This window comes from Leguminivora glycinivorella, chromosome 10, assembly GCF_023078275.1.
Source record: "Leguminivora glycinivorella isolate SPB_JAAS2020 chromosome 10, LegGlyc_1.1, whole genome shotgun sequence".
In the NCBI taxonomy this organism is placed as follows: domain Eukaryota; kingdom Metazoa; phylum Arthropoda; class Insecta; order Lepidoptera; family Tortricidae; genus Leguminivora; species Leguminivora glycinivorella.
In genome coordinates this window covers 21,381,037-21,405,588 of record NC_062980.1, presented here as the reverse complement: position 1 = coordinate 21,405,588, position 24,552 = coordinate 21,381,037, and the positions used below count along the sequence as shown (strand labels likewise).

At 35.6% G+C, this 24,552-nt stretch overlaps 1 protein-coding gene across 2 annotated transcripts in view; it reads left to right on the top strand.

Annotated features, from left to right (window-relative positions):
* LOC125230172 (fibronectin type III domain-containing protein 5) overlaps positions 1–24,552 on the top strand; it is a 308,743-nt gene that overhangs the window by 235,449 nt on the left and 48,742 nt on the right. For both annotated transcript variants that reach the window (XM_048135227.1, XM_048135225.1), the window contains exon 7: positions 5,790–5,864. In XM_048135227.1, the coding sequence (XP_047991184.1) occupies positions 5,790–5,864 (75 nt within the window). The remainder of the gene's footprint in view (positions 1–5,789; positions 5,865–24,552) is intronic.

Sequence of the window (24,552 nt, the reverse complement as noted above, 5' to 3'; positions counted from 1 at the left end):
AACTGAGTTGTTCTGAATGGACAATTTTTTTTCGATAAATCTAGTACTAGTATATTCAACTAAAATTACCAAATTGAAAGGGGGGCTCCTTTCCATTTTAATAACACTAGTATATTCAACTAAAATTACCAAATTGAAAGGGGGGCTCCTTTCCATTTTAGCGTTTTCGCTCCTGTAGCGTCTTAATACGGAACAGCGACAGAGAAGAATAACTACCATCGGTAACCGATACCATAGGTATGGAGTGTCAAAGATTGCACTCTTGCTATGTGGCTAGGAGTCACCAAATAGTGGCGTGGTCAGAGTCTGGATCGCTGGCCTATTGAATAAGGACCGTGTTGTTTTGTGGTAGCGATAGCGGACAGCAATGGTACGGTCAGCCTAGAAAATGGTTTACCACTTTTGGATTCTATTTTTAAACACAAAAGGGCGAAAAGTGGTAAACCCCTTTTTTGGCTGAGTTTACATTTAATTTGAAAAACCGGACCTGTGTACAAACTACATATTTGGTGATTCTGGCATTAGGCGGAGGCGTCAGTGTCAAACGTGTAGGCTTCGACAGAACTTTATATCGAACGTTCGTGATTTTTTTAAGAAGGCCTACCGCAAAAATCAGTAATAGAATTTCTTTAGCCTTCTCTTTACCATACATATTTTATTGAGCGAAAGAAACAATTTATTTTCGGTAAAGATAATGTTAAAACAATATGATACAATTATCGAAGTAGTAAATAATTTCAACGCAAGGTTTTCTTTACTTACTATTACATATTACTGTAATATTTAAAATAAATTGTAAACGATTATCTGAAATAGTTTTAAAAACATTATTCAAATATGTGTCTGAATTTTACTTTTAAATTATGTTTTTATGTCAATCGTCATTGAATACTTTCATGATAATGTTATTACTAACCTCAGGTTCTTTAAACTTTTTTGCAAGAACTGACTTTTATTGATCAATAGGTAAATACTTAGTTTATTTTATTTTTGTTTGCTTCGCTATGACGCACAAATCACGTAAAATTTACAGATGTGTTTTCACATACCTAGTTATTAACCTAATTTCAGCAAAATTAGCTACACTAAGTGCTTAAAAAATCTGCATAACACGACTTTTATCAATAATTAGATAGCTAATTTTGAGCATTGAGAAATGGATGTAGTTGTAGGAGCCTTTCTTTCGCATATTTTACTAATAAACAAACAATAAATTTTTCCCCTCACTAGCTAGGAAACACGTGTTTTGTCCTTTAATACCAGCGCCTTTAATAAAAACACATTTTATCCACTAGTGGATTAAGTAATTTGACCTTAAATAGAGGCAAATTTTCTGCTTTAAAATTGATAAAAGTGGGTTAATCTAGTGATGAAGATGTTTTACCACCTGTGGAACTACTGGAAGCAGTGATAAAGGCTTTTTTTGCGTTGTACTTTCCTCGCTATAGTGAGGGGAAAAATTTTGTGTTACACACGAGTGCAAATGTATTTTACTTCTCGTGTGTTGAAAAATCTATTCTACACTCTGCGTTAAAATACAACTTTGCACTCTTGTATAACAAATAACTATTGTTTCATACGGTGAACAAAAATAGCTACGGCCTCTGACCTATAAACGTAGACAGACGAATGAATAATATAAAATATGTGGTATTATCAAATATTTTTTAGTCGTTCTATTATTGTAAAAATAATGTCTACAATATCAATTTATTAACCTTTAAATGCATTTTTTTTCTGTTAACGCGAAATTATTATTAATATGTTATAGACAATGGTTTTTTGACTCTGGGAAAAACAAAAATAAAATATTTAACATCGATTTTAATACTAAATCATTGTTATAAGTTACATTAACCTTTTACAGTTACATTTACCGATAATTATTTTTATAAATATAATTTTTTATATTTATAAAAATAATTATTGGTAAATTTTATATGAAAAGTTTTACTACTATTAGAAGGGTACATTATTTGTGAAACCCTTATAGTAAATTGTTTAAACTTAAAATAATAACTAACTCTAAAAAAATCGGCCAAAATCACACACTTAAAATCGCCATAATCTTGTTTTTTTACACTTTACCGCCATTTCATCTTAATCCTTAAATAATAAATAGTAAATCATAATACTATTAAGTATTAATTATTTATCAAATACTAATAACAATGAATAATAATTAAGTAATAAATGTGATTTTGAATAGCTGCATAGTGCATATTGAGCCACGGGCCAAAGATATGATGCATAAATATATATCATCATGCATTTAAGGGTTAACTCTTTTATAGACTCGGACCAAAATAATATTTGTGCGTAAACGATTTTGACAGATTTTGATACTCACATTGACCTTTGAATATCATACTACTATTGTAACAAAATGATTTTGTTAGAATATGTTTAAGAAAAATAGTTTTTTTTTTATCTAACCATACTTTTTAACAGGTTTCACAGTGTCATTTACCAACTTCACTATAGGATGATGGTGTGTTACAAAATACCCAGAATCCCCTGTAATACCTACTTATAAAAGCTAACCTAAGTATTTCATTATAATAATAATTATGTCCATTCTCCTTGTAGATCAAAAGTATATTAGATTTAACTATAAAAATCCCGTGAGACTGTAACACATTTAAAATATTTTAAGCGTCACGTTTGAATAAAATCGAAATAACGCTCGGCATGTTTCGATCCATTTCCGAGGATCTTATTCAAAGAGTAACGACCCCGCCTTCACTCGTCGCGCATTAACATGGCGAGCGTTATTTCAACTTTATTAAAACCTGAGTAACACACTTAAAATCTTTTAAATACGTCGTAGATTTAGTTTAAAAAGAAATGTAGCTAATTATATAGCTCTTGTAGGCAAATAACCGTAGTTGATTCTTGAAGGTGCATATTTTATGCTTTTGTAAGCTTTAAGTAGGCTGAACTAGAATATTATAGTAGTTCTTAAGTATTGTGTTGGGTATACCTTTGTTTCTAGGTAGTTCATTAACTTCTTGTTATTCATTCATATAATTATGTGATGTAATGTTAACTTCATCAATTTCATCATATACCATATACAGTCCAGAGACTTATTGTGGTTTCATAACCTACGACATTTATAATAATGACAGTCGTAGAAATATCTGGTTAGAAATGTAAGGCCATTTTTAAAATTCGGGACCCCCCAATTAGCGTAAGTTGTTATCAATAATTAACTCATTGTCAGGTTTGAGACGATAATTAAGCATGAAATTTCAATAAAAATATTGTTTTTGTGTTAACTCCATAAACTTTAAGCGATTATCTACATTCAGAATATATAAAAAATAAACGTAATAAACGTTAATATACTTAATTTTCGTCACAAAACTGAACTGACAGCGAGTGAATTTTTGTTAACAACTTACACTAATTGGGGGACCCAAATTCTGAATATGCCCTTAGGGCCTACGCTAGCTTACGCGGATTACCCGCAACGGACGCCCGCCTCAAAGAAATTGTATAGACACCGCTAACTGGCGCGGGCGCGTGCGACGGACGTTAATCCGAGCAGCGGGCGGCGGGTGTCCGCTCCGTGCGCACGCAGCGGGCACACGCTCGCGGACTTGTTTCTTGAATTCAGTCGAGCGCCGCATCGTGCCGCGGATACACGCGCCGGACAGTACAGTTGAGACAGTATAATGATCAGAGGGCGGAATTGCTCATGGCAAAAATCAAACGTCAATAGAGTTGGAATGTTAAATTTTATCGACATTTTCAGCTATCGATAAATTCAGTCTCCTTTTACATTTCTGACTTTAAACCTCTTTGATTAGCTATTCGACCATTTGATTTTGACCTCTTTGATTAGATTAAAAGTAAATTGTATGACATATAATTACAATTACCATTTCTGTCACTAGTCCTTTTGAAACTAATTCACGTTTGAAAAAAATGGTTAATCCAAAACGAAAAACAGTCAACAAATGGATAAAGAAGTATCCTTGTCGTACTTACGTCGAAAACAACTCAACAATATACTGATAATTTCAGTGTAATCGATAGTCGATAGAATTTAACGTTCCAACTCTATTGACGTTTGATTTTTGCCATGAGCAATTCCGCCCTCTGATAATGATCGACATGGAGCGCGTAATATTAGAAGTGCAAGCTCGACCAGTATTATGGGATATGAGAAATGAATTATATAAAGACAGAGATGCATTCACTCGGGCTCCAACTCTCACCTTCGTCGAAAAAAACTTTTTTTCACTTGTATCGAAATGTACTATTTTTACTTACCTTATAGCTATTGCTAGCCTTTCTATGAGTGTTATCGGAACATTGATTCTATAATCATTTTTCTTCAAATGCGGCTCTAACTTATGAATAATTCATCAAATGTCTTTGAAGTCATTTTAAACTATATGTAAAATGCTTTCTCATCTTCTCTCAAAAGCGAAAATTTGGTTACAAATTCACTATTCAGCAACCTACTTTTCAGGAACACGGAGATCTGTCGACGTTTCTGTTTCTGCCGACGTTTTTTTGCCAAATAATAAATTATTAAAAAACCCATTATCTAGCGGACACGTCTGTACACACTGCGAACCAAAATTATACTGGTAGCGCTAAGTTAGGCGTGCACCCGTCGCGGGCGCCCGTCGCGGCCACGCTGGCCCGCGGCGGGTGTCTGGAGCGGGACCCGCGAGCGTGCGCACGCGGCGGGCGTCCGCGTAAGCTAGCGTAGGCCCTTAAGGCACTGGTCCCACCGCGAGCTAGTAAACTATAAGCTATCGGCTATAAAAACGAACAAAAGATAAGCACTCCCTTGCAAATAAAAGACACCCGGCGATATTGATAGCTCACCGCTGGGCGAGTAGGTAACTATAAACATCGCCGTGTCTGTTTTATTTACGCGGGAGTGATTATCTTTTGTTCGTTTTTATAGCCGATAGCTCATAGTTTACTAGCTCGCGGTGGGACCAGTGTCTAAGTCTCATTTTTGTAAGAAAATAGTTTATTTGAAATCTATTATAATCATAATGTTTATTTTAATGTTGCTCTTTTGGTTTTAGTAATTTTAAATTTATTTGTCGAATTCTATTTACATTCTATTGACGATAAGATCTCCCAATTATTTTGTTTAACAACCGTAAGTGCTATTTTATTACTCATACAATATTAAATTGTCAATGAATCACAAAAAAAGTTTACTAGTCACTTACGGTTTCTGAGCATGACGTTTCTAAAGCAAATAACACATAATTATGTACATAAAAAGCTGAAAGCAATGAAAAGGGGTCAATCCACAGCAAGAGTAACATGAGTCACGATTTAATGGCATGTTCCATTTATTCACAATGCAAGTTCAAGTGATAATCTATCACTAAATAAGTGTTACTTTCCCGATATATGCATAGATCCTTTCATTTCCAGCTGTATTTAAAAATAAACACTCAATAAATTTGTGACTCACGTTACTTCTACGCGGGTTTAATCAAAGTTAAGCATAGTACTGATGCGCCATTATTTTTCTTCTAAAATAATTATTGACTTTACCCATATTATGAACACTTCGGAAATACTTAAAAAATCTACTAGGCTCACCAATTTTAATTGAAAAAAGTAATATGTCTTCTATAAAACTATGAAAATGCGACCATTGACGAAATGTCAAATCGAATTGTCCGTTCAAGCAGGCGAGCCTAGTAGACCAACCTTTACCCACTTAAAACATTTATCATCTACAGCTCCTCTATTTTTATAGGCAACTTTTGATCAAGTATTAAACTGATTTTCTGCAACAGGTGCCAGGCAGCAGCGCGCTAGCAGCGGCGGCAGCAGGCGGCCAGTGCGCACATTCAGCACCCTCAGCCTGTTCGGTAACTAAATCATCTAACACAACACTTTCTCTATTGGTTCTGTCATAATGAATCGTTTGTCTACATTTGCGTTAGTCATAATTTGGTTTTCCTCAGAAACCTGTAACTTTCAGGATTGTCATAAAACAAACCTAATCTAACCTTTATCTATAGATGGTCGTAAAGAAAACATTGAAAAGTTAACCGTTTCAGAATTATGACTAATGATAATCTGACAATCATTACATTATGAATTTCAATTATGTCAAAAAAAGAGATACGCTTTCACCACACACTGTTCACATTAAAATAACAAAAGTTACTTAGCAGGCAAACAGTGCCCCTCCGAGCTCCGTCTGTTTGGTAACTTAGTCATCTTACACGAGACTACATACTAGCTAACATCCACCCCACTAAAATGGCAATAGTTATTGAACAGACGGGTAGTACGGCAAAGTCGGTTCGATAACTAAATCATCTAACACGAGACTACAGAACAACCAATTTTTAGTTATTTAACAGGCGAATGCTGCCTATTTGCAGTGCCGGTTATGTATCTTTATTATAAACTAAATAACAACCAACATTTTCCCAATCACACATTTGATAGTTCAAATAAATAAATAAAAACTGATTAATGCATAGCTCAAATAAAAAAAAAAAAAAAAGTTTCTGACAGGCCCGACCCCACCCTTCACATCGCCTGTTCGATAACTAAATCACTTACGGCTACAGTACTGTAGAATAATAGCCAACGTTTTCCCAGCACACACCGCACATACGGTTCAAATTTTAAACGACTAGGATCTTTCATTATTACTCATAATTATTACAAATTCTGTATGCTTTGCGGGCTTTACAAATTCTGGACTGTTTGAAAGTCTAGCAATTTTGCGGTTTGCTGAAATGTGGCTTGGAAGTTACGAGTAGATTGCAGCGGTCTAGGTTGACATTGGCTTAAGTTTTGTATTTGCCCACTATAAACAGCGCTTTGCTCACTAAAAACCCTTGAAACAACTTAACCCCTCAAGCGGCTTGTTCCAGATCTGTCCTAGGTAATTTAAACTGTAATTAACAAATTGAAAGTTATTAATTCAGTAGCATATTTTTGACAACAGCGTTCTAGGGGTTAATAAACTAAATAAAAAATAATCATACTTTAGTAGAAAGCATTATGTTTTGCACATTGATATTTAATTAAATAATGGTCTCCAATCGCTCAGTTGAACAAATGGCTGACCTCTTAATACAATTTGATGTATGTGCTTAATTATTTTGTTTATCATACCTTTGCTGGGTTTTCAAAGTTATTCTAAATAGTGTTTCAAAGTTATTCAAACAACAATATCTTATTATTATATTTTCAAACATGTCCGAAACATGTTAATCTGCATCAGTTAGATACTTTCGCGCACAGTCTAACACAACACAAGAATACAAGTGACAAGTGACTAACACAACTTTATGAATATAAACTACGTATTTTGGTTAAGTTCTGTAGTCTCGTCAAAATCATCACTCACACATTTCCATTTTGTGACGTCTCGACTCACACTAGAGTAAGTATTATGCCACGGTCGTGCCACGTTACTATGTTTTAGCTACCCCCTCTGTATTTAGAACTAAAATTAGTTACCTTTATGTACGTAGCATTTTTAAGCTAATGTCTTACCCTCTTTACCGATTACGAGAAAATTGGATAGGTACCTACTTGGTATAAAATACTTTGTTACGTGAATTTATAGGTAAATTACCTAATTCAATAGTATCAAAGCGTATTTTAGGGTCTAGGTCTTCGTTAATTTGAGAGGGAAGGGGCATGTTTGAATATGTCCGTTTTCGCGTAGTAGCAGCGGAATCTGGTCGCTGCCCTCACTCATGTACTATCGAAAAACATCCGATACTCGTACAGGAGTTGGTAAAGTAATAATGCATTATAATAAATAAATAAATAAATAAATAAATAAATATTATAGGACATTCTTACACAGATTGACTGAGGCCCACGGTAAGCTCAAGAAGGCTTGTGTTGTGGGTACTCAGACAACGATATATATAATATATAAATACTTATATACTTAGAAAACATCCATGACTCAGGAACAAATATCTGTGCTCATCACACAAATAAATGCCCTTACCGGGATTCGAACCCGGGACCGCGGCGTAGCAGGCAGGGTCACTACCGACTGCGCCAGACCGGTCGTCGGTCGTCGGTTATGTTTATTATTTGCTTTATTCTGACCAAAACCAAGCCATTTCGTTCTGCATAACACGATTCCAACATTTAAACAGCTTCGTGGTTATAACATATAAATATAACTTTAGATGGCTATAACTTTTATAAACTTTATATTCTAGAGTTTATATGAAACACGGGATTATATTTTTTACATAAACTACATGATTATGAAGATACTTTATAGGTAGTATGAAACATTAAAAAATATTCCTAAGTAAGAATAAGATATTGCAAAAACCCTCAGTGCTAATTGCTAAACCTTATTAAACCTTTTTGCTTATTGATCAACTAACACTAAATCGTTTACAGCACAATTATTTATTATTTTTATTTGTGTTTGTAGTTTTCCTTATGGGAATACTTTATTATCAAGAGTTCAAGAAGGAAACACAACCCTCACCTTAAAAGCAATAGTTTCATACAGGAACCCAAAATAAGGATTTCAAATTTTAAATTTATATAAGTACGTATTTTGCATCGTGAGATCCTTTTTTTAATATTGTTTAAAATTCCGACGTTTTTATTAGAACGATCTCCACCAGGTTTTATTATTAAACCGATCATTAAAAACTCCGTAAAGTGAATAACTTGTTGATTTTAATTAAGTATCTAGTTACAGGAACTTTCATAATACTCTTCAGGTAAAACGTACCAGTTCAAAATTAATATAAAGCTAGATTTCAGTAAAATGAACTAGCATTCCGGCTCATGCAATGCAACTTTGATTTAGACAAACTAGAGTTAGGCACGAGCAAATAATGAGAACTGAAATAGAAAGAAAATTTAATTCAAATTATTCGTATGGCTATTTTGTATGCGGACTAATAATAAAGACTGTCAATATTCTCACAAAGTATTTTGACATTATAATAATCATGTGTTTAACATTACAACATTAACATTTTATATAAAAAAAAACAATCCACCCTTAGTGCGTTTTCACATTATCCGATCCGATATCGTATGTCGGACTGATATCCCATAAATAACAGGCGCCATCTTGGATTTTTTTCATCGAAAGCCTTCCGACATCCGATATCGGATCGGATAATGTGAAAACGCACTTACAAGCATTTCTGTTTCATGTAAACTTTATTATTATTTATGTTTCATTTTCAGTTACCTTTTTTTTAAAGCCTGCACCCACTACTCTTTCTGTTTAGCCTGTTGGACTAGTGTTGGTTGACTGGTAGAGAATGTCTTTAGGCATTAAGTCCGCCATTTGTACTTTATTTGTTATATTGTGCAATAAAGTTTAAATAAATAAATAAATAAATAAATTATTGATTGAAAAATAATACTTTTAAAAACAAGGTACAGAAAAAGTACATCTATTTACTTAGTCTCTAATTTCATGTTTATTTCCAAAATTATTATCTGATAGTAAAATAAAATAAAAATACAATAAATAAAATATTGTATTATTTTCTTTTTGTTTTATATTTTTTTAATATGTGTGCTATATAAGTATAATATATTGTTTTATTTTTATTTTTAGTTTTACAGTGCCTTAGTTTTTACTGTTATGCTGTGTAACTTATTTGAATAATAAATAAATAAACAAAAATAACAGTAGATCTGTGCACGTTTAATAGATGACCCTCGCGTAACTGTTTATCGCCATGGGATTTCTCCAAGTGGGCAACAGTTGGAAGTAGTAGGTTTCTTAGAAATCGGATAACAAAAATATATGGGCGAAACCCCCACTAATGTAGCATCATCAACAAAAATGAGCATGGCCAAAAAAGGTGGATTTTCACAATAAAACAACAAGCGGGCCACAAAAATACACGTATGGCAAAAACTTCGTGGATTGTGAGTGCCCGTCCTTAGATTTTATTATTTAATGTTTTTTTTTGCTTGTCTTCTGTTTGATTTGTACTTTGAAGTAGCGGTATTATTTGAAAATTTGCATTTTTAATATCGCCGGTATTTTATGTGTATCCTGCTTAGAAAATTATTTGATGGATCAGGGTTAGTGTAAGCAATATGTTTAAATGTCTTTTTTCATAAATAAATTCGTTATGAACTGTTAAAGAAGAAGAATAACACAAAAAAAAAAAAACTTCTAGTCCTGAATGAAATATTAGTTACAATTTTTTTTCGTTTGTACCGACATAAAATGTGGCTTACAAATTGCGACAAAATTGCAAAACTGTCTGCTAATTATATTTTTTTAGATAACTTTCAGTCCTAATTATTCACACGTCCATGGCAAGCATTCAACAAAGTGTAAAACTAATTTATGGGTAAGCCCACGGCCAGGATAACCATGACCTTATACTTGCTGCAATGCGGCAGGAGGCACGCTACCGACTGCAGTCTTCACCTTGCGTTTTGTCAGCATTTTAATTATACGCCATTTTTAAATCTTCATTTTTTTTGCAATAAGTTCTTCAGCCTATCAGAATTTTTATATGCCATTTTTGGTTAAACTTATTCTTTGCTGTCTTTTCTCCGCCATGTATTTTAAATATGCATTTTTGAAAACCTTCTTTTCTGCAGTCATTTCTTCAGCGTGTGAGCAAATTTTTTTACCAATTTTTTGGCAGTCTTTTCTTCATCTTGTAATATTTTTTTTCTACTCGTCGACTTTAATCTGTCAATTAGGACACCACCGACTACACTATACGTGCTGACTTTTCAGTATTGGATAGTCTCTGACACTTAGTCAACTATAATTATTTCATTACACTTCACTTTAGTTAACTGAAAAAAAAATCAAAAATAGAACTTCATACAAGTTCTTTACTAGTTAATTTGCGAGGGTGTGTAATGATTGGTATAACTTTTTTTGGTATAGTAACATTTGATATAACAACATTTGGTATAAATTTAAAGGATATAATCACTCATTTGACATAATTAACATTTGGTATAACCACAAAATATTTACTTTTATTTTGTATAATCATTATTTCGTATAACATTTATTTATAATAACCGTTATATGGTATAACTATCTATTGATATACGACTAGTATAATATAACAAGCAAACAGTATAAAACATTTCATGAATTAATTTTATTATTTTTTGAAGGGATCACAGTTCTAACCTAACCTAACCTACTTTTCTGATAGGAGTACATATGTTTAAGGGTCACAGTTCTAACCTAACCTAACCTACTTTTCTTGGTGGTAGCGCGTTGTGTGAAGGGGTCACAGTTGACACAGTTCTAACTGTGCTTTAGAAAGAATTTGTGTTATACAATGTATTTAGTATCGGAAATAAGCATTATACTCAAAGTATGTTATAATAAATGTTATTCGAGAAAATGATCATTATATTAAATAAGAATTATACAATTTGTTAGTATGTCATTTGTTATTATATGATTCAATAATTATATCAAATGATCGTTATAACGACTAAAAATATATCAAAAAAAGTTATATCGATCGATACCCACCCAATCTGCGATACCTGGCAAATTTTTCTACATCTGAAACACATTTTTTTTTTATCTATCGCGTTATCGTCCAATCACAGACGGTTATTACAAACAATTGGTTGCCAAGTAATTCGATGTTGAAACAACGGTGAACGACGCTATTAACATTAATTGAATGATGATATTTTTCGTCCATTGATGATGAAGATGATGACTCATAGAAAAAGTATTGTATACAATAGTGATATAATTAAGCTTTTCACTCTCGTACCGTACTATTAGGCCACTCAGCAAGCTTCGTGGCCTAAACATGGTACTCGACTGAAAAACTTTGTATTATATCACGATTGTGTAAAATACTATTATAGGCCTTGTTTTAAAACTTGTTTATTTGCAGCCCTTTATTTACCTTGACAGCACTTTTTGCAGCCACCCTGACCCTGAGAGCATTTTTAGGGTTCCGTAGTCAACTAGGAACCCTTATAGTTTCGCCATGTCTGTCTGTCCGTCCGTCCGTCCGCGGATAATCTCAGTAACCGTAAGCACTAGAAAGCTGAAATTTGGTACCAATATGTATATCAATCACGCCAACAAAGTGCAAATATAAAAAATGATAAAAAATGTTTTATTAGGGTACCCCCCCCTACATGTAAAGTGGGGGCTGATATTTTTTTTCATTCCAACCCCAACGTGTGATGTATTGTTGGATAGGTATTTAAAAATGAAGAAGGGTTTACTAAGATCGTTTTTTGACAATATTAATAGTTTCGGAAATAATCGCTTCTAAAGGAAAAAAAAGTGCGTCCCCCCCTCTAACTTTTGAACCCTATGTTCAAAAAATATGAAAAAAATCACAAAAGTAGAACTTTACAAAGACTTTCTAGGAAAATTATTTTGAACTTGATAGGTTCAGTAGTTTTTGAGAAAAATACGGAAAACTACGGAACCCTACACTAAGCGTGGCCCCATACGCTCTTGGCCGGTTTTTAAATTTGTAAAACGTATTCATTGCAGTCTTTTCTTCGCCTTGTGAGCATTTTCAGATACCATTTTTTTGAAGTCTTTTATTCACCTTGTTTTGTAAAGGCCACTTTTTAAAGCTTTTTTTATAGGTCATAAAGTGCCGTTTAATTTGGTGGTGGGCTTAGTTTATGGTAAGGATTTTATGTCGGGTTGCCCTTTTTAGACGTGATAAGGAAATCTTTCTTTTATGTTTACCAACGCTTAGAATAAAATCTTTATACGACGTAGGTAGGTATGTTTATCGGTCCGTTTTGTTTACTACTACTATTATGAAGATCTACCAATTTTAACAATCATTTTCAACGTCTCAAGTAGAAAAGGAATGCAATTCGAATTTGATTGTAAGTCAAATATTAGATCTGGACACGATAAATCGGATGTATGGATTTGTGTAAGAAGAAATATCTTTTTACACTGACGTAATTACCTATAGGAATCACAGAGACATATTACTACAGAATGTAATATAAATAGTACAACATTCACACTTTAGAAGCATTTTTCAAAACAGAAAATCGCGTTTAATAACGACCGATCTGGCCTAGCGCGTAACCCTGCCTGCTAAGCCGCGGTCCGGGTTCGAATTCCGGTAAGGGCACTTATTTGTGTGATGAGCACAGATATTTGTTCCTGAGTCATGGATTTTTTGAGTAAGTATATCGTCGCCTAGCACCCATAGTACAAACTTTGCTAGTGTTTGGGGCTAGCTTGATCTGTGTAAGATGTCGCCCAATGTTTATTGTGTTTTTTTTTAGTATGAATAGGACGGTAGACGTTTGACCACGATCACACCGGATGTTTATTTATTATAACATTCTTAATATTTGTATTTATCATATCGAAGCAACTAGATTTCATTCAACGAATATTTAAGGGTAAAACTTGATAGTTCTTAGTTTTTATGTATTTTCCATTAAGCGATGTCGCTATCAGTCTGATGAGGACTTTAGCAAAAACGATAACTTTTAAGTATCGCCAAAGAGGATCGAGTATTATAGAGAATGACTGTCAAAGTAAAATGTGTAATCACAGTTGTTGAGTTCCAAATTTATTATTTTTACATTTAAGGTAGTTTTATATTAATATTTTCAAATGTAGGTACTTGCGAATCACCTCACCCTTCCAAGTCACCTATCCTTTGCCAACGCACGTGAGATGAGTATATCTGTCTCACTCGCCGCGATTCGAGAAGCAATTTTCGCCTCGATCAGTCCCCGTCTAAGCTCCGTTTGGCTAACAGCCTGCGCATGGCTAAATATCAAAAATGTGATAAATATTAACGCGCCCCTAAAAACTGTTGTGGACAAGTGTATCGTCTATTGTGCCGATTGCTGAAGGGAGTTTTGGAAAAGCTGATCAGCTGAGAAGACCTAGAAGAAAAGATATAAAGGTAGGCGTTGGCATTTTCCTCTTTCCTTTTAAACAAGGTGCAAGCAAGTATTTTGTGTCGTAATTTACTTAATATTCAAATTTATACAGTCCATTTATTTCGAAGCTAAATTATTCAAAAAACATATCCTTCGTAGCGCTTTGAAGGCCCGCTGTTGTCTTATAAATTAATTTCCCGCATAAGTATGTTGTAAAAGCGCTAACATATTTTTTGGTCACTTCTCGCCGAATAGTTAATCTTTTCCATTAAATATACCGCTAACTGTATGGTCATTGTGCTACGTAACTGAAATACTCTGTCACTCATCCTATTATATCTATCGCATCGTCAGGTATTTCATTATATTTCCGCTCCGCCTTACGAAGTACGATAGATCGTAGGTTATTTCTTTATATATTTTATTTTTACGACAAAAATACTCATACACGTGTTCCATTTTTCCTTTGTTCGCATTTCAAAATTGTTAGCCATATTTGAAATAGTCAAGATATTCATTCGTGAATCTTCGGAATTGTTCGGCTCACTTTCGTTCATTCCGATCGTTTTCATTCCATATATGATTGCACTGCTCGGTCAGCCAAACCGCACCGCACCGCTTACCGAAATATTACAGGTAGAAAAATATTTGTTCCGCTTATTATCGGTTGGCTCGCAGCTAGTGTTCGTTAGGTATACCTATTTATTAGGGAACTCGTTTATTTAAAACGCGTAGGTATACTGTTTATTTCATTCGAATAATTATAATATGTTTGACCGCATTGTCAAACTAAATAGTACACTACACCTTTATACTTATACCTCGTAGGTACATTAGTTTATTTACGACGTTCGATTTATTAGTTTTATTGTAAAACTTGTTAATTCTCAACAAGATGTCTAAATCATCAAAAGCCAGGAAAGGCAGCGAGGGCTTTATTAGCGATAATTATAACACAAACAAAAATCAGCTAGCCCTCTATACAGTTCGGCGCGACGTTATTTACAAGCGCGTCGAAAATATATTGGAACTTGCTTACAAGGCGGAAACCGATCCATCTCAATATAGGGCATTTCACACTAGTACATTAAATTTGGATAAAATGCGTGAAGATTATCAAACCGTTTTAGAGTCCTATAATTTATTGCAGTTGCAAATGCAGCCCGATGCTGAAGTAGATTACGAGTCTTGGTCGGCATTTGAGGAAATGTTTTGTTACATTAAGCAAGTTCTAATCGACAACGAGTCTAAGGTTCCCTCTGAACCTGCGCACTCTTTAAAACCAATATGCCGCCTGCCTAAATTAGAATTGCTTTCTTTTGACGGAGATGTAAAAAACTGGCCTTTGTTTTATCAACAGTTCAAAAGTGTTATTCATGAAAACTCGTCGCTGACTGACAGCGAGAAGGTGTACTATTTAGTTGGCAAATTAACCGGCAACGCCACAAGTGTTTGTTCCGGCTTGCCAGCAACCGCTGAAAATTACCATATTATTTGGAACGCATTGATACAAAAATATGATGACCCGCGTTCGTTGGCGTCAACATATTTTAATCAGTTGCTAACGTTCAAACAATTAACCGCAACCAATGCCGCCGGCTTGGATTCATTCTTAAATAAATTCAACTCGTCTGTAGAAGCCCTTAAGCAGTTGAACCTTGTCGATTTAACCGATTTCATGTTGTTACATTTAGCGCTGCAAAAGTTAGATGCCGATACAATTAAATTGTTCGAAATTACATACCGCAAAGACAAAATACCTACTTATCAAAATTTAATTGAATTCGTCAAAGAACAAAATAAAGTGTTGTCTCGTTCGCCAAATGCGGCAATTAGTAAGCCAGTTGAAATATCGGCTAAAAAGCATCTCTTGCAAAAAACTAAATCATTCGTAAACACGGATGCGGCCAATGACAAAGGCGCCAGCGATAAATGTTCTTTATGCAAAAATAAACAACATGAACATTTATATTCATGTCAATCTTTTAATAATATGACTCCGCATGACAGGTTCAATTTTATAAAATCTAACGCTTATTGTAATAACTGCTTAAGTGTGAAACATAAGACTTCCTCTTGTACTTCCAAGCGACATTGTTCTCATTGTTCGTTAAGACATCATACGATGTTGCATTTCAATACCAAAGAGAAATCTCACTGCAATGTAAGTGCAGTGGTATCCGCACCCGCTTCTAATAATTGTTTTCCCGCTGCAACAAATAATGTTGTTATTCCCGCACCCGCTCCCGCTTATGACCCGACCACAGCCTTACCCAGTGCTGAGGTCAACCGCACCGCGCAAGCTAATATTATAGACCCGGCGATTGCTGCCGTTAAGGTCGAAAATGGCTTGATTTCTCGTCATGAGGAAAACACAGTTTCTTTGTGTACTTTTGCTGGCGAAGATAACAGTAACCAATGTTTAGTTACTGCTTTACTTGCGACCGCTAAAATTAAGGTTATTGATTCCTTAAACCGCACACATGTCCTGCGCGCATTGATTGACCCAGGATCCATGTCAGATTACATATCTGTCGCTTGTTGCAAGCGTCTCTCGCTAGCTATAAATAAACCGCTATACCCTACTGAAGCCACTGGTTTGGGAGAGTTAACCCTCAAGACCAAGGGGCATACCGCGTTAACTTTTTCATCTTTAAAGGATGAATCATATCGATATTCGATTCGCCCTCGTGTTGTCGACCGCATTACGTCTGAATTGCCCGACTCGCGCATAGATAGGGAAGTTGTAAATTATGCTCGCAATTTAAATTTACCTTTAGCTGACGATGGTTTTTCTGAACCTGGTCCTATAGATATACTCCTGGGGGTCAATGTATATTGTAAAATATTGTTATCAAACAAAATCGAAAGCTCGAATCCTATAATACCTACCGTGTTTGAAACGACCCTAGGGTACATTTTAATGGGTGACGCGGCTATAGTTAACCCTCCTACAGCCTCTCGCACACTCTGCGCGTTTACTAGCGATCCTCTTCACAAGTTAGTAGAGAGCTTTTGGGCAACTGAAGAAATACCTTCTCGCACATTTTTGAGTCCCGATGACCAAAAATGTGAAGATATTTATACCGCAACCACTGTCCGTAATAACGACGGCAGTTATACTGTGGACCTTCCATTTAAGGATGATCCTCATACATTGGGCGACTCCTTTAAAACCGCAAAAAGGCGTTTTTTGCTTTTAGAAAAGAAATTTTCAAAAAATCCTGAGCTTAAGTCTGGATACGACGAAGTTATTCGCGATTATCTTGATAAAGGTATTCTCACCCGCGCGTCAGCTGATGACGAATCTACTGATGGATTTTATCTACCGCACCGCCCTGTGTTACGTAATGATAAAATTAGCACAAAAGTAAGACCGGTTCTGGACGGAAGTGCGAAGACAGATACGGGTCTTTCTTTAAATGATATTTTGCATTCCGGACGTAACTTACAGGCTAATATATTTCACATTTTGTTAAATGTACGCATTTATAAGATCGCATTTTTCGCTGACGTAAAACAGATGTATTTATGCATTTATGTGAATTCTTCACACCGGAAATACCAACGTATTTTATATCGGTTTTCTGATACCGACCCGCTCGAAGTGTTAACCTTTACTCGAGTAACATTTGGACTTCGACCGTCAGCTTTTCTGGCTATTCGGACTTTACGTCAGTTAGCTGCAGACGAGCGGCACAGATGGCCAAAGGCAGCCTCTGTGCTCGAAAGAGATGTCTATATGGACGATCTGGCTACTTCTACTTTTTCAACCGAGGAAGCAGTTAAGATAGCGGATGAGCTGATCGCCCTCTTCAAAGCAGGCGGATTCGATTTGCTCAAGTGGTCTTCGAATTCGCGGGAGCTGCTTGAGCACATACCTGAGTCTCACCGACAATCTAAATCTATCTCCTTCGATGACGGAGATACGTTTAAGATCCTAGGTTTGAAATGGCTACCTACGCGAGACTGCTTTGTTTTCGATATCTCTAACCCGCCGTCCGTTTGCACTAAACGCGCCATTCTTTCGGCCACCGCGCGTCTGTACGATGTCTTAGGACTCGTCGGGCCTGTAATTTTATATGCTAAGTTGATTATTAAGCAACTTTGGCTTCTTTCCATCGATTGGGATGAAGAGCCACCCCCTCATATTATTAAGCTATGGCAACAATATTTAGCTGAGCTACCGTTAATATCTCAGCTAAATTTTCCCCGACATTTAGGAATTGAGACGAGGTCTCAAGTTTCGCTGGTTGGTTTTTCTGACGCCAGTGAATCCGCATACGGTTGCGTCATATATGCACACGTCGTGAACGGTAACGAGCCACCCGTAGTTACGTTATTGTGTTCGAAGTCTAGGGTAGCTTCCGCTAAACCTAAAATCACACTTGCTCGTCTAGAGCTTTGCGGAATTCTGCTTCTTTCTCGGCTTCTTAAAGAAGTTCACGACACTATGTCCAGTAGGCATAAAATAAAAAATATTTATGCATTCTCAGACTCAGAGGTCGCCTTATGTTGGTCGGTTGCCTCTCCGCATAGGTTCGACACCTACGTCGCTAACCGCATATCACAAATTCAAAGTAACATTTCGCCTGGCAATTTATACCACGTTGCAGGTGCACAAAACCCCGCTGACTGCGTGTCACGTGGTCTCACCCCTTCTCTGTTGGTTCAACATGAGCTCTGGTTTAAAGGTCCAGTTTGGTTATCACAGGCTACAGAGCGTTGGCCTATACAAAGTTTCGTTCCAAAGCGGGCACCTTTACCCGAAGAAAAACTTTGTCCCACGTGACCACAGAGGCTAATAAGCCTGAACATCCGTTTCTATCTCTCGCGACACGCTGTTCCTCCTGGAACAAGCTGCTTCGAGTCACAGTTTATGTTTTACGTTTTATAAAAAAGTTATCTCCAAATGAGGTAATTACCGCTAATGATTTAAATACTGCTGAGCTTGAAATTTTAAAAGCGATACAAAATGCTAATTTCTCAGCCGACATCAAGGCTATTTCAAATGGACTTAAATGTTCTTTAAAGTTACAAAAATTATTTCCTTTCCTTTCAGATGGAATTTTACGCGTAGGAGGTCGCTTATCGAACTCTTCGCTCGATTACGAATCGAAACATCCTATAATTTTACCCAAAAAGGGTCACGTTGTAGAATTGTTAATTGATCATTACCACCGCAACAACCTTCATGCAGGACCGCAACATTTAGTAGGTATATTAAAAACTAAATTTTGGATAATTTCCTGTCGTCGTATTGTTAGGCATATCACTCAAAAATGTAACCGTTGTTTCAGTTTAAACCCCAGACCTACTTTTCCGCTAATGTCTAGCTTACCTAAATGCCGCTTAGAGCAATGCAAAGCTTTTATGCATACGGGTATAGACTTTGCTGGCCCTTTGTACGCCACCCCTTATAGGAAACGAGGCGTGCGCAGCGTCAAGGTTTACATTTGCCTTTTTATTTGTCTTGTGACAAAAGCAGTTCATATAGAATTAGCTTCAAATTTGACGGCTGCTTGTTTTATAGACGCTTTTAAGCGCTTTTTATCGCGACGAGGTCCGTGTAATTTTATTTATTCCGACAATGGAACAAATTTTGTATCCGCGAAAGCTTATTTCAAGGAGCTCCACGACCTTTTAGAATCTGACTATTATTATCAAACTTTCAGCAATGAGCTCGCGAAACATCGTATTACATGGAAAATGAATCCTCCCACCGCTAGCCACTTCGGAGGCATTTGGGAAGCTAATATAAAAAGTTCCAAGACTTTACTGTTTAGAGTAATTGGCAAGCAAACTTTAACTTTTCAGGAGTTAGAAACTGTTCTTGTTCAGTTAGAGGCCGTGCTCAACAGTCGTCCTTTATACGTTTTAAGCTCTGATCCTTCTGAGCCGCTCGCGCTTACTCCTTCGCATTTTTTGACCATGTCGCCATTGGAATTTTTACCAGCGGCTGATCTGTCCGATGAAAATACGAATTTACTGTCGCGGTACTCATTATTGGACTCGCTCGTGCAATCGTATTGGAAGCGATTCAGAACGGAGTATTTGCATAATTTGCAACAACGCGAAAAATGGAATACACCTTCTAATCCAATAAAAATTGGTACCGTAGTAATATTAAAGGTAGATAACGCTCCGCCTCTGCAATGGCCTTTAGGTATTATTACTAATATCTATCCTAATAGCCAGGATGGAGTTATACGCGTAGCGGAAGTAAAAACGAAAACTGGCACGTATAAACGTCCAGTCATACGGCTATGCCCGTTACCGACTCAATAGGAGTCTTATTTAGTTTAGAAACTTAGTTTTAGCCCGCGTCTAATGTAGACAAATTAAATATAGGTAGTTATATTTAAGTTATAATAAGTTACGTTTTTCTTTAAACTAACTTGCTTAGTGAATAAGCGCAAATTTAATATTGTGTATTTTCAACCTTTTGCTGTTGTAGTGTTAGGTTATTCTCTCGTTTGTAATTTCGTCATAATGAACTTAGAAAGTAAGTAACTTGGCACAATGACCTTATACCGCGTTATATTTATGTGCAGTTGGCACTTAGCTCTTTCCTTCCTTTTCTTTTGAAGGGATCCTTCAAGGCCGGGGGGATGTTGAGTTCCAAATTTATTATTTTTACATTTAAGGTAGTTTTATATTAATATTTTCAAATGTAGGTACTTGCGAATCACCTCACCCTTCCAAGTCACCTATCCTTTGCCAACGCACGTGAGATGAGTATATCTGTCTCACTCGCCGCGATTCGAGAAGCAATTTTCGCCTCGATCAGTCCCCGTCTAAGCTCCGTTTGGCTAACAGCCTGCGCATGGCTAAATATCAAAAATGTGATAAATATTAACGCGCCCCTAAAAACTGTTGTGGACAAGTGTATCGTCTATTGTGCCGATTGCTGAAGGGAGTTTTGGAAAAGCTGATCAGCTGAGAAGACCTAGAAGAAAAGATATAAAGGTAGGCGTTGGCATTTTCCTCTTTCCTTTTAAACAAGGTGCAAGCAAGTATTTTGTGTCGTAATTTACTTAATATTCAAATTTATACAGTCCATTTATTTCGAAGCTAAATTATTCAAAAAACATATCCTTCGTAGCGCTTTGAAGGCCCGCTGTTGTCTTATAAATTAATTTCCCGCATAAGTATGTTGTAAAAGCGCTAACAACAGTGCATAGAGTGCCATCTCTTGACACAAGCTTAAAACTTTTGAACCTCAGTTTTGACAATTTGGCCCATATTCTTAGCTTGATATGTTTTAAAATGTCAAGTATTAATATTAGCGCCATCTAGCTGAGTGTACGAGTAGTAAAAGGTGTATCGCCATCTAGCTCACCGTACCTTTTTCTGTATGGTTTTGGGGTACGTTTTTTTCTTAGACTTTATCGGTCTTTACGAAGTTATACAGAGGGGCCTGTAACAAAGGCGAATAATTGAATGGTAGGCTATTCTCCTTATACTGATCAACATTTGTTCAGTGACTTTTAAAAATTATGAAGTCTTTAAATTTTTAATTTTTCATACAAAATAAATATTAGCTTCAATGTACGCCATTATTGTTGTCATTGACCTTGTCTGTCACACTTTAGACTTAACAGAATTCGCAATACATTACCTCTTAGAAAAAACTTTCAAGGGTGATAAAAATCAAAATACAAGTTATTTTTAAAAGTCGCCGAACAAATGTTGATCAGTATCAGGAGGATTTTTTTTTATACTACGTCGGTGGCAAACAGGTATACGGCCCGCCTGATGGAAAGCGGTCACCGTAACCTATGGACGCCCGCAACTCAAGGGGTGTCACGTGCGCGTTGCCGACCCATTAGAAACTTCCTAGAGTTCAATTATTTGCCTTTGTTACAGGCCCCACTCTGTATAGGTCTTTGGTATCGCTTAAGATTTCCATCTCAGTAAATAAGATTACACAGACTTAAGTCACATTAAGGTCGGTCTTAAAGGATATTATTTTCTAGCTCTGTCTTGTGGTGGCCAATTCAGTTTTAACAACTTGGCTTTGTGTTGATCTTATATACTTAGATGATGACGAAAAAATAAAAAAATTGCATAGGATGACCTTCAAAGGTGGAATAAAAACTAGTTCAAATATAAAATAAAACGTAAAAAGTTTTAATTTAATCATCCTTGCAGTAATATTATACGTTTATTCAATTCATTAAAAATTTATACAATAAATCCTTATTCATATTCATATTTATTGATATTGTGCATATACATTACACGTCAGAAACATAAACATTCATTAAACTAAGTAATTCCTATTACTCTAAGAATTAACTTATAAAATTTATAAATGTGTTCTATTTATATAATTTAAATACATTATCGCGCTAAATATTACATTTCAAGGAGTTCATTAATGCTTAATTAAGAGGATACGGTAGCGAAAATGCTAAAATGGAAAAGAGCCCCCCTTTCAACTTGGGAATTTTAGTTAAATATACTTACAAGTGTTATTAACTAGATTTATCGAAAAAAATTGTCCATTAAGAACAACTCAGTCAAAAGATATTTCAAAAAAATCTTTAAAGTCGAGGTTCCGCTATCGACTCTTTCCTCCTTCAAAACTTAATCAATCGGAACGAAATTTGAGAATCTGAATAACAATGAAATAATCTATGTCGGGCCGTTTAGCTTTTTTGGTTCATTGTTAGCAATCTTGAGTATCACACCTTTTTTTGCGCCACAATGAAAAAGGCCGTTTTTGGAAATTATTGATTGGCTCTAGAGTCTTTATTAAAAAGCAGAATATCAAAAAACTCGAAACGGTCCGACACAGCTAAAAATAATAACAATCTGTGTTGAAAAAAGCATTGCTCTATCTTCAAAAACCAGGGAGGAAATAGTCGAGAGCGTTTGTATGGAGAAGTGACCCCTACCGTATCGTCTTAACAATTACACTCCGAGTCCCTCCCGAAGCAAAGAAGCCCAACACGCTCGCCGCGTAAAAATGTTTTTCTTGAACTACAGACTTGAATATTACTGTTTTGGAATATACTCGTACACTGAGAGAAATTTGCATTGTGAATTTAACAAGTTCGACTTGTTGTGGTTTATCCGTTTGAATCAGCCAAACGTATGTTTAAAACAATATGTGTCAGGTTGTTTTTATAAAATCCACTTGTTGATTCAAATATATTGCCGATTCAAATGACAAGTAGCTTGTTGTTTGAACCAAAGAGCACGTAGGCGCTATTTTAACCAAAAAACTTGTTGAACGAACATGAAAACTGGTTGTATTTTCTCTCAGTGTACGTTTATAAGTTCTGTTGTTACATGTATTATTATTTGCCAAAAACTTGAGGGCACTATCCGATTAACTATTTGTGTTAAAAGCGAAGCGATTTTACTGCGAAGAGGCAACGAGCTCGTCGCGAATAAGCAGCGTCTTCACCGCGATTCCAAGCAAAAATGAAACCAATCCAACAAAAATCCAATTCTAAACAATCGTATCCTTGAATTCAATTGATTTGCAACTCGCTAGTATAATAAAGCCTCAAATTGACGTCAATCACAATAACCTAACCTAACCACAAAATTGATATTTGGAAAAACCCCCGACCGCGACATAGTGGACCGATTTTCATGAAACATGGCTAAGAACATTCCCGACTAATTCAGCTTTCAAACATTTTTATGTAAAACTAAATCTAAATCGGTTCATTCGTTCGGGAGCTACGATGCCACAGAAAGACACACACACAGTCAGACAGACAGACACGTCAAACTTATAACACCCCGTCGTTTTTGCGTCGGGGGTAAAATAATGGGGACTTTTGAGCCAGGTCAGCTATCCAGGGTGGGCTGGAAGGACGGTAACAAACTATCAGGTGTGATCGTGGTCAAACGTCTACCTATTCATACAAAAAAAAAAAGACTAAGTCAATGTTTTGATAAGCAGTTCCTCTCAGCTACAACGTAGATACCAAAATTTTACCATGTTCTTAGTTCATTATTTCCACGAATTTGCAATAGCTTTAACATCGTGATATTTTAAGCACTAGTTATCTAGAGTGCTCCCAAATTCGGCGTGGAGTAAGTTCTGATTGAATAAACAGTTTTTATTGTGTTAGGTTCAACTCTCCCTGAAACGTCTGAACATCAATTAACGTTCGCTAGAACCAGTTAGTGCTGACTTTTGACGGAAAATTTAATTAGCTCAACATAAATTATTAGAAAATATGATTTAAGTTACTTACAAATATTAAATGCAAAATGATGCGTGTTACACGACAAACTAAAAAGTACCTACGTAATTAGGTTTTAGAATATGATCAATTTAAACTATAGACATTTTTCATAAACATCTAAATGCTGTTCAAAATGCCATTTATACTTTTTACCTCTGATACTACCATATTATGTTTTTGTGCTTTTATAATCTACCAGCTTTCGCTCGCATAAAATTCGAAAACTGCGGAATGCTCCATACACAATTCATACAAAATTTCAAGAGGGGGATTCAAAAGAGTCAAAAAGTAGCCTATGCCACTCTTCATCCCTTCTGCTACCTCCACTTATAAAATCACATCAATTAGTTACTCCGTTTTGCCGTGAAAGACGTACAAACAAACAGACACACACACTTTCTCAATTATAATATTAGTATGGATGATGAATTAGCATGAAAATTAGGTTAATAATAAATTATACGTTTTC